General features: G+C 34.0%; 2 protein-coding genes across 4 annotated transcripts in view; one reads left to right on the top strand and one right to left on the bottom strand.

Annotated features, from left to right (window-relative positions):
- Positions 1-215: 215 nt before the first annotated feature.
- On the bottom strand, positions 216-11,491 carry LOC111703076 (UDP-N-acetylglucosamine transporter). 2 transcript variants are annotated; one of them, XR_002765549.1, is made up of 11 exons: positions 11,361-11,491; positions 10,460-10,572; positions 9,551-9,663; positions 9,368-9,451; positions 7,435-7,512; positions 5,817-5,892; positions 5,278-5,373; positions 4,738-4,820; positions 2,264-2,395; positions 1,253-1,506; positions 216-364 (listed from the first exon to the last, which is right to left on the bottom strand). XR_002765549.1 is itself a non-coding variant. In XM_023474936.1 (10 exons), the coding sequence occupies exons 1-10, from the start codon at positions 11,417-11,419 to the stop codon at positions 1,339-1,341; spliced, it is 1,002 nt and encodes a 333-aa protein (XP_023330704.1). In that variant the 5' UTR covers positions 11,420-11,491; the 3' UTR covers positions 371-1,338. The 2 variants fall into 2 exon arrangements, 1 of the variants encoding a protein (XP_023330704.1); XM_023474936.1 differs by lacking the exon at positions 216-364 and having other exon boundaries at positions 371-1,506.
- A 1,821-nt stretch (positions 11,492-13,312) lies between these two features.
- Positions 13,313-14,952, top strand: part of LOC111703080 (transmembrane protein 62) — an 11,604-nt gene continuing 9,964 nt past the window's right edge. For both annotated transcript variants that reach the window (XR_002765551.1, XM_023474938.1), the window contains exons 1-2: positions 13,313-13,368; positions 13,909-13,990. Coding sequence is in view for 1 of the 2 variants with exons in the window: in XM_023474938.1 (XP_023330706.1) it covers positions 13,323-13,368; positions 13,909-13,990 (128 nt within the window). In the remaining variant the exon portion in view is untranslated. The remainder of the gene's footprint in view (positions 13,369-13,908; positions 13,991-14,952) is intronic.

The following is a 14,952-nucleotide window of genomic DNA, read 5'->3' as shown; positions in this document are numbered from 1 at the left end:
TAACTTGAGTTCAAATTTGAACCGGCCGTAGGTATTAGGATTAGCATTGAAAGCCAAATATTTAAATGAAAAAAATAATGATTAAATGTTTACCTTATTTTGATAAACACGGTCACAGGTTCCAACTTATCAACAGATCTATTTTGAACATTTAAAACATTTTAAACATTTTAAACATTTTAAACATTTTAAACATTTATCATTGAACAATCATAATAATTTGTTATGTTTTTATTATTAAATGCAAGTGACCTAAACGGTCAACAATAATATAAAAAATCACACTAATTAGTAATCAAAAAATCAGAAAAACGAACGAACAACACAGATAAATATTTTCAAATCACAAAAAAAACTATCAAGTCTGAGACCGAATTTAAAGAATTTGAGCCTTGGCTTAAATTTGAGACGTGGCTCAAATATGGTTGGTTCCACTTAAAATCCTATTCAACTGTTTCAAGATTTACGTCGGCGCTCAATTGAAACCGGGTTTTTTGCGGATTTTAGACGCAGTTCAAATTCATTAAATTCGGACTCTGGAATGTATTAATATCTAAGGCACTAGCTGGACAATGGACATAAAATTAATTGTTAATCTTACCAATTGTAAACATTGAGCAACGTTTTACCAATAAACATTCCATTACAATTTACAATTTACTTATAGTATAAATACATAAGAATAAGTACAATTTTTCACTCACTTCATTAAAGCTTACAACCTTATGAATAAAATTCTAAATTTTTGTTCATGCCTCAAACAACTAATTTGGATGTCAGAATTTTTCTGTTGTGAATTTCAGGATCCAGCATTGATGTCAATCTTAAATAAAGACCAACGGATTTATTTAAGTTCTCTTCGATATCCCGTAGGGTTAACTTTAACTGAGGGATCAAGGGTTCTCAAATTTTAAAAGTGCCCACCTTTGATATCGAGATCAAACATTCAAGATTTCAGACATTTTATGCAAAACTTCCGACCTCTTCCCATTTCAAGTTTTGGATAAATCTGCAAAGCAAACCTTCCAATTTTCGTAACATCATCGCGTAAGGTGGGAATAATTTTCCGAAAAACACCATTTTCGGAAATCTGGTAGAGGACAGAAACAAAATCGGTATCCAAGAATCTATTCGGAAATTGTTTTTCTGAATTTTATTTCCTCGGAATTTGTCCGAAGTTGGTCTTTTCGGAACTTGTCCGGTCCGCCCGAACACCCACCGTAATTCTAATTCTTTAAATTTTATAATTGACCTGGTTAAAATTGTAAAAAGTAGATACTAAAAATACTGAAAACTTGAGGAGAAATGATTCTTATGATTGATCGATTGGCGATTTGTTTACATTTTCTGCGGCAATGATGAAGATGGTTTTGGTGTGTATCCGTACATAAATATCGAGGATATAACGAGCCCCGCCCCGAGGGCGAACTGGACAGTCACGTTGAAGTCGAAGATGAAGATAGAGGCAATACAGGTGATGATGATAGCCAAGGAGCATGCAAATCCCTAAAATAACAAAATATTAAAAAGGGGATGAAACTTAGCATATTGATATCATTTGTGTTTGTTTTAACTAAAATAAAAAATGGGAAAAAATATTTTTCCCCACTTTTCCATGTCTTTTAAAGCCTTTTCCAATCTTTTTGAAATCTTTTTGAAAGCTTGGTGGATATCAACATTGTTAATTTTTTATTTTGTTTATTGTTAAATAATCCTCAGGAACATGTAGAGTTATGATAAGGGTGTTTTTGGAGACTTGATGTCTAGCTGATGATGGTTCTGAGAGACTTTGTGAATGGTAATCTTGTATCAGCAAATCACGGATACTGTCTAAGTTTATCACAGTTTTTTTAACATATTCACTGTGATTGACTGTGTTACTTCCTGTGAAGATAGTTTAAATTTCTTGGAACCCTCAAGGTTTCTTATACTGGTTCAGGAGTTTTGTAATTACAAGCTAAACGGGTCATTAGCCATTCTTGTCACTCTGTTGTGGTTGATCTTTCTAAACCAGGTTGCAGGGTTCACATCACAGAATCCATGAATTATTTTAAATGTCTGAATCATGTCGGCCCGCTCACGTCTCAAGTGAAAGCAAATTCAGCTCATTCAGTTTCTCCTCATATGAATTGAAATCGAAAGTCGGTCTACATTGTTATATACTACGATAACTGTACAGTGTACAATGTACAGCCCCGGGCTAGTGGGGGACCGCAAATGAGATAAAAGAAAAAATCTGTTCGCCCCAAGGTTCCAAATTTACCTTGAGAATATTGTCTGCGTATTTAACGACGACGGCAACGAGGAGACCCCCTAGGGCGTTCTGCATCACAGTAAACCACACAAAGTTGTCGTAACCAGTGAAGAATCCCTTTTCAGAGATGACTGATCCATCCTGAAATTTCAAAATTTATTTTAAAAAGATCACATCAAAAAACTTGCCAAGGGAATGTAATAAGAGGGGGTATCCGTCCCACCCCAAATCATATTTTCTTTTTTTTTATATTCTCCTTCAGAAGATTTCTGAAATGTTCAACAATTTAAACGCATGTAGACACTCGAAAAAAATTCAATCTATACCTCCCACTTGTTAAAAAGCAAGAGGACAACTTTTTAAACAAAAATTCTAATGACTAAGTCACTTAAAGGCGGAATTAATATAATTTTGCCAAGTTCAATGTAAAGTTTTATTTCATTTATCAATCAAAAAACATATAATTTGCTTGAAACAAGATAAACGTCGCCAATTAAAACAAAAATCTTGCATGATTCTACCACCAGTCTATTAAATGAACCATTTAATGCAAATATAATATTTCAGACAGGGGTGGATACTCTTTACCTTCAAGATACTCTTTTCCTCTTAACAACTACGTTAAAAATAAACTTTAAAATTTTCATTGAAAAAAAGAACATTTTTGGGGAAATAAAGTTGATATAGAATGTGAAATCAAATTAATGAAATAATAAAATCCAATTATAGTGTTTAAAAAAATATCGTATTTAATCCTAGCCTTGACATTATTAATTCGAAACAAGTAGAAAATAAACTATTAATATTATTTTCAGCAAGTTTAAAATTTTGTATATATTAATTTATCAATATAGTTTTACTTGGTTCCCTTGGCATTATATTTTAATAGATTCTTAAACATAATTACTAATCCTTAATCCGCTCTTAATAAAGTTATTAGGAGGTCGGAATTTTTGTTTGAAATAGCGCTCAACTATAAAGTCTTTAAAATTACTATCCAAAATGGAAATATTTTGAAGTGCTCAAGTGCTAAATTCGCGAGAGAAAAAAACACCCGAATTTGGTGTTTCACATTCTTTCATTGGTCTATAGCAGATTTGATGTCTTTAAACCATATTTTCAGTCTGAGCCCGCGATTTAAAAAATTCGGGAAAATACGGCTCGGGCCAAGCTGTCGAATTGGGCCTTATTTACAGCTTGAGCTTTTAGATTCAAGCTGCATTTTATTTTCCACAGAGTATAGTTGAGTTCAAAAAAACGGTTTAGTATTCTATTCGGCGGAGTTTCACGGTTGGAATTGGCGTATTCCGGGTTTTGATGAGAACAAGACTCAACATTGAGCCTTATTTTCCACTAAAACCAACCAAGGTCGGTTTTATCTTCATTAGGCCAAACTCCTGAAGTCGATCCGAAGATAAATCTTGCAGCTGTCAGTCACGTGACACAAGCTGTTGTCAGAGTTGGGTCGAAGATCGGGTCTTAAAGTTGGGTTTAAGGAATTATGGCTCGAGCCGAAGTTTTTAAATCGTTGGGGTTAAGATCTAAATCCAGATAAATAAGTTAACGCAATCTGTCGAAACAGAAAAAAGGTTTCCGATTAACAGTACAAAATTTCCAACCTCTATGCTTCCTAATCAAGGGGTTAAACACTTCAATTTCTAAATAATTTTCATAACGTTTCCTCCAATTTTGAAGCTAAGTAATCATTTAATTTTTTTTAGAAATTCAACCAATTATTTGAGCAATTCTGGAGCACTGCAAAAATGCATTTTGCACAACAGTAAAATAATTCTGCAGCCCGTTTGTTCTAATAAAACCTTTTACAAAACAATAAAATTCAGTCCAGTACATTATAGTTGAGCCAAGTACACCACAGAGGCATTTTTACAAGTTTTCATATTCAACTGGTATTTCTTGATTGTCACCGAATTATTGTTCAAAAATCTCCAAGGTTTCTAGGATCTAATAAACCTAAATGAGACTAAAATCCTAGCGCAGGTGGTAAGATCCCAAAGTGGGACGGAGAACGTTTAGTATCAAGGCATAACCTGAGACAGGTGGTAAAATCCCAAAGTGGGACGGAGAACGTTCAGTATAAAGGTATTCCTTAAGGCTTAAGATAGGTTCTAAAAAACAAGTGGAACTGAGAATATAGTTTTAGAGTGAATCTTGAGATGAATTTTTATGAAGCTAAGTAGGACGGAGAGTAAAATATTAAGGTATGTTGCATTTAACCCAAATGTGACATAGTTTCTAGGTATACCTAAGATAGTTTCTTAGAATCCTAACGGGACGAAGACTAGTATCAAGGTATACCTTGAGTAAGGTTGTGATTAATCCTAACAGGACGGAAAGTTTAAAATGAAGGTATATATTGAGATAGGTTGTAATTAACCCTAGCGGGACGGAAAGAAGTATCGAGGTACACCTTGAGATAGGTAGAAATTAATCCTAACGGGACGGAGAGTAGTATCAAAGTATACCTTGAGATAGGTTGTAATTAATCCTAGCGGGACGGAGAGAAGAGCAAGCTGTACGTTCCTCATCCAGACGGATATATCGGAACCTAACCAAACTCAGTTTTAGACAACTTATTAATATAGATTCAACAATTTTAAACAATTCATCAACAGGCCAAAATATAACTGGTATGGACGACGAAAATTAAATTCCGATAATACGAGTCATTTTGCTAAAAAGAGAAAGACGAAATCAAAAAATTTTGCAGCCAAATTTCTAAATGGTAATTCAATACTTCAAATATTATTTTATGTATATTGTATAATAATGATATTTGATTAATAAATTTTAATTTTGATTTAATCATTTCATGTCTTACAATGATGAATTAAATTGATTCTACGTTTATAGATCAAGGAGAAAAAGCTAATTGAAGAAAGGAAGTTTTTAATAATGCAAGAGTAAAAGAAAACTTGAATGAAAACGGTGAGGCATCAGCAAGAGGGAAAAAACAAATGGGAGTTTTCATTAGATATTTAACAAACTTTAAAACTGAGTTTTTCCTTTAAGTATTTTTTCAAAGTAAACTCCAGCAAATCCAGAGAGTATACAAGCAGTTAGAGCAGCAGTAAACCCAACCATCTTGCTTTGCTCAGGACCTAGAGAATATTAAGCTGTTAGAGAATTAAACCCAACCATCTTGCTCTGCTCAGGACCTAGAGAATATTAAGTTATTAGGGAATTAAACCCAACCATCTTGCTCTAGAACCTAGAGAATATTAAACTGTTAGGGAATTAAACCCATCCACCTTACTTTGCTCAGGACCTAGATAATATTAAACTGTTAGGGAATTAAACCCAACCATCTTGCTCTGCTAAGAACCTTGATAATATCAAACTGTTAGAGCAGTAAACCTAACCACCTTGCTCTGCTCAGGAAGTAGCTGTTGACTAATTTTACATAAATAATCTTGAACGTAACCTATAATTCGAAAAAGTGTCAGGAAAAAGTCTTTAAATTTATCCTTTTCAGCTTTATAAAAAAAAAATCGTGAAAATATGCAATTTTACTGAATACATTATTTTTAAAACCTCTGCTTACCTTGAGATGCCTGTTCTTTAACATCTGATAATTGAACCAAGGCAACTCCACCAATAAGGATTAGTAAAGAAATCCACTGCAACCAGATAAATTAACAATTTGATTTAGTTAAACAAATTTTATTGTTTCTTGCTTGCTTAAATTCATCAGCTGATCAAACATTTCATTAACTGATCAATCAATAAATCAACTGATCAATAAATCTTATTTATGACTTGGATCCGGATTTCTATGAAGGACGAATCCAGGAATCCACTAACCCGCATGTGTGGGTAAAGAACATTAAAGTCTTTCAAATGTTTGTTTTTTTAGTTTGCAAATCTTAGAAGTTTTCTATTTTGCATTCTCTAAATTCAAGTTGTTGACTCCTAGATTAATTATTAACATTGTGCGAAGCATCAAGTGTCACTTAAACCTTCGAGAACTTTTTCTAAATCTTATTCCGCACATTAATTAGTAATACTCTTTTTTACATCGGACAGTTTTATTTTAAAGGGACTGTTAAAGTAATTTAAAGTGACATTTTATCGAAAGTGTTTCATGTCCGATTCACAATAATACATAAAAATAATCAACTTTTATTTATCCAGTAAAACAAGGAAAATTTAATAATTTTTGCCGAGACAAAGACACGAAGACTAAAGAGTACCACTGTAAATAGGACAAAACTACAAGTACATTCCCTTTAAAGAAAATCTTAACGTTTTTATGTAATATTTCTTTTCATTAAAAGTTTTGTTGTTAAAATTGTTAAAACTTTGTCTCAACGAATGTTAAGAAGGGAAATAAAAGAGTGTAGAAAAGGATATNGGGGGATTTAATATAATTTTTATGACTTAGCAAGAAAAAGAATTTCATAAATAACAATACTCTCCTTAATCAATGTTAATTTGAGAACCAAACTTTTTCTATTAAAAGTCAACTCACTCAACTAATAATTGTTAAACCAAGCTAAGAACATTCATGTGGTTCTACCGAGTTCCCCCAATCAATATTTGAGGCAAATCGGTCAAGGGGTTTATAAACCCGGGAAATTGTAACTACCCCATGATTTTGATCTCTGAGAATGAGAAAAATTAACCCCCGCGATGTTGTGACATTCCTAAAGCCGCGGGACGGTCCCGGGCTTTCGGGCTTCTACCAAAGAAGCAGAGATCCCATGGGCCGTCCTAGACTTTTAGGACTATTCCAAAATCCCATAGTCCCACATGGTTAAGATTTGATTTTTCTTAAAATAGTTAACGTAAAAATTAACCCCATGGTGTTGAGCCTCTAGGTTTTTTGTGACTGCCGTGGGCTTCTGTGCCTCTTTGTCAAAATCCATGAAATCCTTGGAAGTGTCCAGAAAAAAGGTGTAAGAACTATGGGACTTGTTGATCAGTTTATGAATTGATTACTCTATTGATTAATTGATCCGTTAATTTATTGTTTGATCAAGTGATTAATTAAATGATCAGTTTAGTAATTGATTTGTCAGTATATTAATTTATCCGTTAATTTATTATTTGATCAGTTGATTAATTGATTGACCAGTTGATTTATTGGTTAATCTGTTAATCTATTGATTACTCTATTGATTAATTGATTACTCTATCTTTTAATGAATTGATTGATCTGCCTGTGTTGAGATAAGCTTCTTGTTGAGCATGGTGACCGCAAATACAGCTGTCGTCAGAATCTTCAGCTGATAAGTGATCTACGAAAACAAATTAGTTTTTTATAAGCGCATATTTCAAATCAATCAAAAAAAAGTGATTTATTCTTAATCTTTTGCAAATCAAATGCTGTTATGAATCAAAACAAAGTTTTTAATTAACACTTCAGCAGAAAAAAAAGAAATTAAAAATCCTACTGAAAGAAAAAATTGACATTGAACTAACAAGATCCTACTCCATTAATATTTAGTTTATTTCAGCAAACAACCCCTAAATTACGGAGTGGAGGGAAGAGGGGGATAATCTGAGCGGTTCAAATACGTCTAAGTATAGGTGACGACATCTAGTTTAGATGCGCAACATAAAGAAGATGCTCCCTTTCTTGACCTGATAGGTGGCAACATCTCTAGGTTAGATGCTGCAACATAAAGAAGATGCTCCCTTTCTTAACCTGATAGGTGGCAACATCTCTAGGTTAGATGTGCAATATAAAGAAGATGCTCCCTTTCTTAACCTGATAGGTGGCAACATCTCTAGGTTAGATGTGCAATATAAAGAAGATGCTCCCTTTCTTAACCTGATAGGTGGCGACATCTAGTTTAGATGCTGCAACATAAAGAAGATGCTGTCTTTCTTTACCTGATAGGTGGCGACATCTAAGTTAGATTAGGGTTTCCACCGGAATTCCGGGTTACGGTTTACGTACGGAAATGATCCGAAAATTTTTTTTATTTCCATTATGGAAAAGGTTCCGGAAAACCGGAATTCTGGAACGATTTCCGGAACGATTTTTTTCCCGTAAAACGGAACTTTCCGGAACGTTGTTCCGGAATTACGGATCGTTACGTAATTCCGGAACGTTCCGGAATATCGTTCCGGAAATTTTCCGGAAAATCGTTCCGGAAATTTCCAGTTTCCGGAACAATTGGTACCATAATTACATTAAAGTCTTACATATGTAAATACAACACGAGTTAGTTAACACTAACAATATATGGATGGATGCCAGACGGTAGAAAAAGTTATACTCAATAATCAATCTATATATAAATTTGGCTTGTCTGTCTGTTTGTTTGTTTGGGTGTCTGTATGTCTGTTTGTATTCAATAAACGTCAAAACGGCTGAACCGATCGGGCCCAAATTTTTTGTGGAACATCTAGGGACCCCAGGGAAGGTTTATGAATGATCAAAATTTCAAATACTTGTCTCCATCAAAATTTGATCTCCATTAAATTTTTTAAAATTTTGAAAATCCACGAATTTTTTTGTGAAAATCCGCGAATTATTTTTGTTTTGTTTTACGATGCACACAAAGAGACCATGTTCACAATTAATTTAGAAGATGATAAACCGAGGGAGGGGGGACTCTACCACTAGCAGGGCAGTAGCTAGCGGGAGGGAGGGGGCAATGATCCTCGATTTTTTTTTCAAATTTTCAAACTTTGTAAATATGAATTTAAATAAAATAAGAAATAATTCTTAAAGTTCCGGTTTACGGAATGGAAATTTTCCGGTTTACAGAATGGATATTTTCCGGTTTACGTTACGTAAACCGTAAAAATTTCCGGTTTACGGAATGGAAACCGGAAATTTTTCCGGTTTACGAAATGGAAACTGGAAATTTTACGGTTTCCATTCCGTAAAACGGAAATTTTTCCGGTTTACGTAAACCGGAAATTTTCCGATTTCCATTTATACCGGAATTATCCCGTAATTCCGGTTTACGCAACAAATTTCCGGATCATTCCATTTCCAAAATGGAAATTTTTTCCGGAAAAATGGAAACCCTAGGTTAGATGCTGCAACTATAAAGAAGATGCTCCCTTTCTTAACCTGATAGGTGGCAACATCTAGTTTAGATGCTGCAACATAAAGAAGATGCTCCCTTTCTTAACCTGATAGGTGGCGACATCTAGGTTAGATGCAGCAACATAAAGAAGATTGTTTTGAATTAAGTAGATGAAGGAAGGAACACAAACCTAAAACAAAACAAATATAAAAAAAGTGATTATTTAACCCTTAAAAGTAATAGTAGTGCTATCCATACTCCATAGCTTCCCGTAAGTTCTTTAAACTACCTTGAGTGTATCAATGGGTTGCTTGATAATAGTGCTATCCAGAGCTCCCCACCAGTTCTTTAAACTTTTCCCTTCATCATTCCACACTAGCAGTAGGCAAGCAAACAACTTCACTAAACACAGGGGTATTTATTTATTTTTAAAATCACCACTAAGCTTAGTGATTAATCTTAAAATATTGAGGTTTTAATCTGAATAATGACTTATGGGAAAATAAATATTCTTAAAAATATAAACCTAAGTTTAAAAAAGTTGCGTGTAATCTTTTGCCTCCAAAACAGCATTGAAAGATATTTTCTGCTTCGCATGGGAGTAGCCAATGTTTGGAAACGTGCATACCTTTGGCTTACAAATATTTTAACAGCTTTATTTTCTAAAAATTCAATTCTTTCGATTTAGAATAAATGAATATATAATGTTAGAGTTTCAATTACACGCAATACTAGGAAAAATATCAACATCTGCATACTATAATAAAAGATAAAAAAGTTTCTGCGAAAATCTATAAAAATGAACGAATGAATGAATCATAAAAAAGTTTTTTGTAAGGTCATATTTAAGACATAAGAATTTAAGACAAAAAATACTAGAAACTGTTCTTAAAATAACAAAATATTACGTTGCAAGATAAGTTTTGATCAGGAAAAGCCGTATTTATCCATCTGTTTACAGCGTCTTTTATTAATGTGCTTAAACTTATGAACTATAATACAGAAAGCATAATTTAATCTTCATATCATTATATATCATTAAATAAAATAACCTTCTGTGTGGGTAAACCTGTTTTTACCTGAGCTCATTTTTTTGAAAATAAAAAGTACTGTATTCGAATTTGAGAGAGTTGTATAGTTGTTTACTACCCCTAAAGCTACAGAATCCCGCCCCCCCCCCAAAAAAAAAGTAACGAACCTAGCTCCGACATTGCAACTGCTGTAGTAGAGATGAACATGTCTCCAGGTCTTGTTCTAGCATACCGCATACTCAGTCCGAGCACTGCATTCTGTCCCGTCAATGTTACCAAGCTGAACATTAGAATATCTAATTCCAGTATCTACGGTATTCCATATAGACTGTAGATATTTCTTGTATCTAATATATTACATGGGCAATATTGAACATGTGGCCGCAGCGCTTGGCCCCCTAACCTGTCCTAGCCGCAGCGCTCTAATCCCACCTTCCCCCTCCCCCAAGTCAGATCCTAAAATTCCGGGTCAAGAAAACTAATTTCTGCAGTTGTATCCTAAATGAAACTGACCCGAGCGATGATTTATTTTACAATTTCTTATCCCAAGGGACAACAACAAGACATAACAAACCACTGCAGAAAGGTTTTTAAGGAAGAGAGATCGCTCTCCCTTGCATCTTACCCTATTAAAGTATGATAAAAATTAATTATTTTTTGTCGCATCCTGATAAAAAACGCCAACTAGGAATCAAAGTATGAACATATTCATTTTTTAAAGATTAATTCTTTTTCGTAAATCTTAAACGGATTGCAAGCGTAATTTCAAATGACCCTCCATGTAAAGATGGTAATGACCGATTCACAACGGTGCCCTGAAAAGCTTTGTCTGTTCAAGTATGAAATAGAAATCAATGTTTATAATTTGCAAACTGATTATTTTCAATTGCGGTTTCTCTACCAAAGTGACTTGCGCCTAAAGAACCTAAAGAAATTATCAGAATCAAACACTGTTGAAGCATCGAAAAACGATAGATGTTTCAAGGTTACAGTTGTAAATCGGGCATTGCCAACTTTGAATTTGGGGTATCTTGAAATTACGCTTACGTCTCTTTAAAATTAACTAACCTGACATATTTAAGGGTTTGGTCGGCCGCTCCTTTCTTGGCCAACGTGTCAGAGGTCATTTCTTTGTCGCTCCCTATTTTGTCTCCTATGTACAAAATCTGAAGAAAAAAATCTAGAACTAACAAATAAATAAACATTTTAAACATGGACGATTATACTAATTAACGTGATTTAGACAGTTTTCTAGATTTGAACGAATAAAAAATTCCAATTAAAAAGGAGAGCATTGGAACAAGCTAAAGTGCCGGTAAATCGAGATAATCCTTAGTAGTTCTCAAAAGTCCAGTGAATTGATTTCGACACGTTTTAAAATGTCGTCTTTGTAAAGCTTGAGATTAAAAATTGATTTAGACAACAAATTGATATTCGTTCAAACGTAGCACGAAGTGACGAAACTACAGAATAATTTTAGAAAATTAAGACTCACTTTCAAGAAGTTATTGCCCTTTGCACAACTTATTTTAATGTTACAACTCTTTACTTTACTTACTGGTAATTTATAGTAAAAAGGAGGTTACTGTAAATATAGTGTACACTTATACTCTTCTCAGGGTTATCGTGTATATATATGATGAAATCAATCGGTTGATTGTACGAATTGTTCAGTTATTTTGTTGAACTACTGACAGAGCAATCAGCGAATTTCAATTTATCAAAGATAAGGATTCAACATAATAGTAATTAGGTATAAAGAAATAAACGATTTTCAACAAATCAATCAATTATCTGAGATAATTTTTATCGCTGAAGACAAAGTACATTGCAATGGATAGCATGTTTATTACTTTCTACAGTTTTACAAAAAGAATTTAATTAGTCGTGGCTTATTTTTATTTAATTCTGATCCGTGAAGTTAAATAGTTTTTGATTGGGGTCTATTAATTTTTTATATGACTAGATTTCAACTATTTTCACCAAAAAAAAATATTTATTTTGAAATTATTATTTCAGTGTTATAGGTTAGGTTAGGCGGAGCGCTGAGGCCAGGACAGGGGTCTGTCCTAGTGAACGATTTTTGGACCCCTTCCAGGCCCCCCCTCCTATCAATTTTGTGCATGACCAAATTTTATTTAGCATTTTTTAGAGTTAGGTTAGGTTAAGGCACTTTCTGGGCCGGGCGCTGCGGCTAGGACAGGCTAGGTGGCCGAGCGCTACGGCCACGGGTTAGGTTAGTTAAGAAACTTTTTGGGCCGAGCGCTGCGGNAATACTAATTTGGTCATGTACAAAATTGATAGGAGGGGGGGGGGGTCCAAAAATCGTTCTCTAGGAATATACCCAGGACAGGCCTTTAATTTTAACAATTTTCATCTAAATTAGTATATATTTAGGGTTAGCTGTTAGGTTTAGATACTTTCTGGGCCCGGTCGCTGCGGCTAGGACAGGAGAGACAGCCGAGCGATGCGGCAAGGAAAGGCTAGTGGGCCAAGCGCAAGCGGCTAGGACAGGCTAGGGGGCCAGGCGCTGCGGCCACATGACAAACTTTTTCTTAAACTTGAGGTGCTGCTTGAAGACCTATATCTTTTCTAAATGGCTGTTAGATTCTTTTTATATATTTAGATTATCCTAAAACCCCTGTGTTTTTTTTTTGCTTTTGCTATGAATATATGTTTTCTTTACAAAAAGCTCGCCGGAAAAAAGACAGCATTAAAATATATTGCGGAATTAAAGGATCCATTCAAGGATAAATTTACGAACGGGAAAAGTTATTTTAAGTTGAAATCATTATAAATCAATGTTAGCTACAATTCATACAATGTTTGTGAATGAAAAGATTATCAGAACATATTCATTTTGTTCATTCTCAACATGAAACACAAGACAAATGCAATTCAAGTGGAGTATTGTGACAAAAACCAGTCATCCCCCCCCCATGACCCCTAATTTACCCAACTTTGGGGAGGGGGGGGGGTAGGTTCAAAACCGTTCTCCAGGAAATTACCTTTTATTATATACAGATAAAAATGAAGACAGTTTATTTAATTTTGCTGGCACCTGTTCTAGTTCTAGGTAAATATTATAGTGTTTTCAATAGAAAGATATCTTATCATCTTTATTGACGCTTTTTTAATTCAAGTCTTTTCTTTTTTTTTATTTTGATAATTGCTGCCTTTTTTCATAAAACTGTTATCGAATTCTGTTCTTTTTTCATATAATCTGATCTTATTTTCTTTATTTGTAATCTATTTTCATGAAATTTGTTCTTATTTTTCTGATTAATATGTTCTCTTTTCATGCACTCAATTCTGTTCTTTTCTAGTTTCCTCTCCTCTCATATTCCTGTTTTCTATCTGTTTTATTTTAATGAATTCAATAATATGGAATTCTGTTCTAGTTTTCTCTGTTCTTATTTTCATAATTTCTGTTTTATTTGATATTATTGAATTCTGTTTTTTTATTTTCCTTGTTCTTTTTTTTCATAATTTCTGTTTTATTTAAATGAATGTATTGTTATTAAATTCTGTTCTCTTCTAGTTTTCTCTCTTATCATTTTCCTGGTATCTGTTCTATTTTTATGAATTAAATTATATCAAATTCTGTTTTTTCAAGTTTTCTCTGTTCTTATTTTCCTGAATTCTGTTCTACAGTTAGAGAACTCTTTATTAGAGTTTGATTCTTCCACTCCATCTAGGTAACTTTTACTATTTCTGATAATCGCATGAAAAGTTTGACTAAGAGATTATTGCTTGAAATTGTTTACTAAACACCTGTTCAGACTAAGAACCCTGAAAACAGGTGTTTAAACAAAATTTTGCTTCGTGGCAACTTAAAAGATATATAGTAAGAATTCTTAAATAATCTTTAACCTAGATCCAAAAAGGTTTAAAGTTAAACGGAATCGTTAAAATGCTAGGTAATTGATTTGATTTGGTCGATTATACTGATGCAATGCAGAATTTAAATCGACTCAATAGGTATTATGGATCACGCAGTAGCAACACAGATTGATGACTAGTTAATCATGAACTATACTGCCTTACTATGCGTAGTTATTAACGTTTAAACTGCCTTGTTGACATAATTAGAAAAGGTAGAGCTCAGGCTGACGTGACGTCCTACACCGCCACGAAAAATAACCTGGATCAGCTGACTTTTTGTACTCAACGTTCACAAACACACTCTGTACGTAACATCCATTCCCTAACAACTCTTTAAGAGGCACAATTTATTCTATAATGTGTAGAGGTCGTAGAGGTCGACCGTCGACGTCGTAGAGGCAAACATCTTTGTTCATGGGTGTGACTGTTGAGTACCTCAGTACTTGCGTCATCCAGTTCACGGACTTGTTCAGGGAATGGTACGGGGCCGATACGGGGAGTGGGATGGAAGTCATTTAAGTCCCATATATTAAAGTGGTTTTTAATCTTTGTGAAGAAACAATCTCAAGTACTGACGAGGGTCAACCCAGACCGAAATGTATTTTCAATAAATGTGGAACTGACATATCTACTTTTTTACCCTACAGAGGTTTGGTCCATCACCATCACCGAGTTTTTAAATGGTTTTCCTAACTAGGGCGTATACATTTAGGAATTTTTCCGGGGGGGGGGACAAAGCCACTTGAAAATCAGATATCACTGATTATGGGAGAGA

This window comes from Eurytemora carolleeae, unplaced genomic scaffold (genome assembly GCF_000591075.1).
Source record: "Eurytemora carolleeae unplaced genomic scaffold, Eaff_2.0 scaffold531, whole genome shotgun sequence".
NCBI classification, from domain to species: domain Eukaryota; kingdom Metazoa; phylum Arthropoda; class Copepoda; order Calanoida; family Temoridae; genus Eurytemora; species Eurytemora carolleeae.
The sequence above is the reverse complement of the archived record's forward strand: the minus strand, read 5'-3'. Positions and strand labels throughout refer to the sequence as shown.

Bases quoted from the DNA above. Each gene is read 5' to 3' on its own strand.
- LOC111703076 (XM_023474936.1), bottom strand. From the start codon at position 11,419: ATGACCTCTGACACGTTGGCCAAGAAAGGAGCGGCCGACCAAACCCTT. The intron at 7,513-9,367 runs GTTAAGAAAGGG...TTGTTTTCGTAG, and splicing joins TAGATGTCGCCACCTATCAG to ATCACTTATCAGCTGAAGAT. The intron at 5,893-7,434 runs GCAGATCAATCA...ATCTGGTTGCAG, and splicing joins AGAAGCTTATCTCAACACAG to TGGATTTCTTTACTAATCCT.